The sequence below is a fragment of the Engraulis encrasicolus genome, chromosome 21, assembly GCF_034702125.1.
Source record: "Engraulis encrasicolus isolate BLACKSEA-1 chromosome 21, IST_EnEncr_1.0, whole genome shotgun sequence".
In the NCBI taxonomy this organism is placed as follows: domain Eukaryota; kingdom Metazoa; phylum Chordata; class Actinopteri; order Clupeiformes; family Engraulidae; genus Engraulis; species Engraulis encrasicolus.
The window spans coordinates 46,746,350-46,748,849 of NC_085877.1; the positions used below are offsets into that span (position 1 = coordinate 46,746,350).

The 2,500-nt window shown below is 39.9% G+C and overlaps 1 protein-coding gene across 1 annotated transcript in view; it reads left to right on the top strand.

Annotated features, from left to right (window-relative positions):
- The window catches only part of LOC134437447 (phospholipid-transporting ATPase ABCA1-like), a 633,180-nt gene that overhangs the window by 428,279 nt on the left and 202,401 nt on the right, over positions 1–2,500 (top strand). The window contains exon 31 of the mRNA XM_063186937.1: positions 1,175–1,269. Coding sequence (XP_063043007.1) covers positions 1,175–1,269 — 95 coding nt within the window. The remainder of the gene's footprint in view (positions 1–1,174; positions 1,270–2,500) is intronic.

A 2,500-nucleotide genomic window follows, 5' to 3' on the forward strand; every position in this document is an offset into this window, starting at 1 on the left:
ACACCTCCCCTTGAGTTAAATAATAGGGGTTTACCATTATCCAGTACTTTCAACCGTTTTGTAGCTATGGCAGTGCAAATTTTTACCTCCAAGCTAGCAGTTAACATTGAGTCCTATGAGACCAGTTAGCCGCCAGCTGGTCTCATAGGACTCAATGTTAACTGCTAGCATGAAGGTACAATCTGCACTGCCATACCCAGAGAACAGTTGAAAGTACAGGAGAACGGTAAAACCCTATTATTTAACTCAAGGGGAGGTGTCAAATAAGCTTATTTCAAAAAATGGGACAGTATCACTTTACGTAGTGCTTAACGCTATGTGCTACATAAGTTTGCATGTAACACCGTTGAGTTTACAGAGCCTTTCCCAAAGCCATCTTAGCAAAGAACCATCACGCGTAACACAGTCTCACCCCAAGTAGTCAATATCTGACTACCTTGGACCAGACTGCAATTTTTGACATCTTGGGTATTCCTTCCACGTCACATTTTGAATATGTGGCCTAACCCTAAACCTATTCCTAAACCTAACCTCAATGCCATTATGCTGCCACAAGGGGGTGCCTTTGAGGACATATTCAAAATGTGACATGGAAGGAATACCCAAGACGTCAAAAATTGCAGTCTGTTCAAAGGTACTCAGATATTGACTACTTGGGGTGAGACTGTGTAGTCATGCGTAACACTCGTTCATGTATGATGGTCTTAGGGAAACAGACGTAGAAAATCTAAGAACATTCGTAGAATCACTCGTAAACTATACACGTAAGGCTACGAACTATTGTTAACGGGAAACGCACCCCTATTCCTTTACAAGTGATATGATTGCTACCCACAAGTGCAAAACATTTTTGGGTTACCAGACCTACTTCAGTGCAAACCAAAGCCTGTTTATCCCCTCTGAAGTAGCTGTCAAATAACAGATTCATTTTTGGAAACACATTCTCAATGGAAAATATCACCGGACAAGGAAGACTATGATCACGAGGTTTCATATTACAACTGTCCAAAGTCACTGGACTCTTGTCAGTTTATACTCGGAATGTACTGTTTTACCTTGCTGTGATGTTTTATAACTTCGACAGCAATGGTGGAAGAAAGCTACTGTCATTTTTATCTGGTAACTGTAACAATGTTTTGTGTTTGAGAATGTCTTTCCTTTTGTGTCTCATTAGAGGGTTCAAAACACGACGGACACCCTCCACGATCTGACAGGAAGGAACATGACTGACTACCTCCTGAAGACCTACGAGGAATCCGGCAAAAACCGGTAATGCTCTGCCTCCCTTTGTGCATCTATAACTACTTATGGTAGTGTTTATAAAGGTTGGAGCAGGCTTCACCCAACAAGTTTTTCTTCAATTCAAAGTCCAGCTTTTAAAATAAATAAATGGGAAAAAACATTCTTGGGAGCTAGATCTGTTGATGACGCCAAATTGATGCATTGATAAAAATATCCATACGTGTCTAAAAATTGTCAGACAGCAAAGTAAGGAAGTAGCAAAACTGAAAATGAGGCTTAAAGGGGTATGCCATTATTTGGGGGCTTAATACAGTTAAAATCGTTGGCCAGGGTTTATAAAGGTGGTAAAGTGTTTTATTTTTCATGTAAGCCGTTGTCTTGCTTTAAGACAAGTTAAAAGAGGGAATATGTCGCAAAGCTAGTGAAAGTCAATGGATCCGTGTACATGCTATGCTACATGCTACACGGATCCATTGACTTTCACTAGCTTAGCGACATATTCCCTCTTTTAATTTGTCTTAAAGCAAGACAACGCTTAACATGAAAAATAAGACACTTTACCACCTTTATAAACCCCAGCCAACGATTTTAACTGTATTAAGCCCCAAAATAGTGGCATACACCTTTAATGTGAAACTTTGTTTGGGCCTTTTTGGGGCATTTTGCCTTTATTCAGGGCACAGGGCAGTGTGGGAACACACAGGAACTAACACTGTTGCCACAGGCTAGTGTCACGGCTCATTACATACCATTGTCTAACATTCATCTTTTATTTTACATTTTCTTTATTCCCCAAAACACCTCCCAGTGCCTCCTGACTCCAAAAGCACTTTTAGCCAATTTCACCTCTACACAAAGTCAGTTACTTATACAAGTTTTGCAGGTTTTTCCTCATTTGCTCTGTTTGTGCAGTTACCGGTTGTGCTTTCTCTTTCTCACTTAATGAATACATTGGCCCACTTAATGAATACATTGGCCCACTTAATGAATACATTGCCTTTGTATGACTTCGAGCCTTTTTGTGTCGTTATAAATTCATGTGTATTCATCTGATTATGTAGTTCAGATTTGATAGAGGTTACGCCACTGATAGGCTATACAGACAATTTCCAAAAAAAATGAATATTATGGAAAATTGCAGTTATGCTACGTGTATGCAGTGTGCTGGCTTCCGCAGATAATGAAACATGCTGTCGGGCCTCTGATGCATGTGGACACTTTTTAAAGCATATCATATGACATAACTTGCGAAACAACC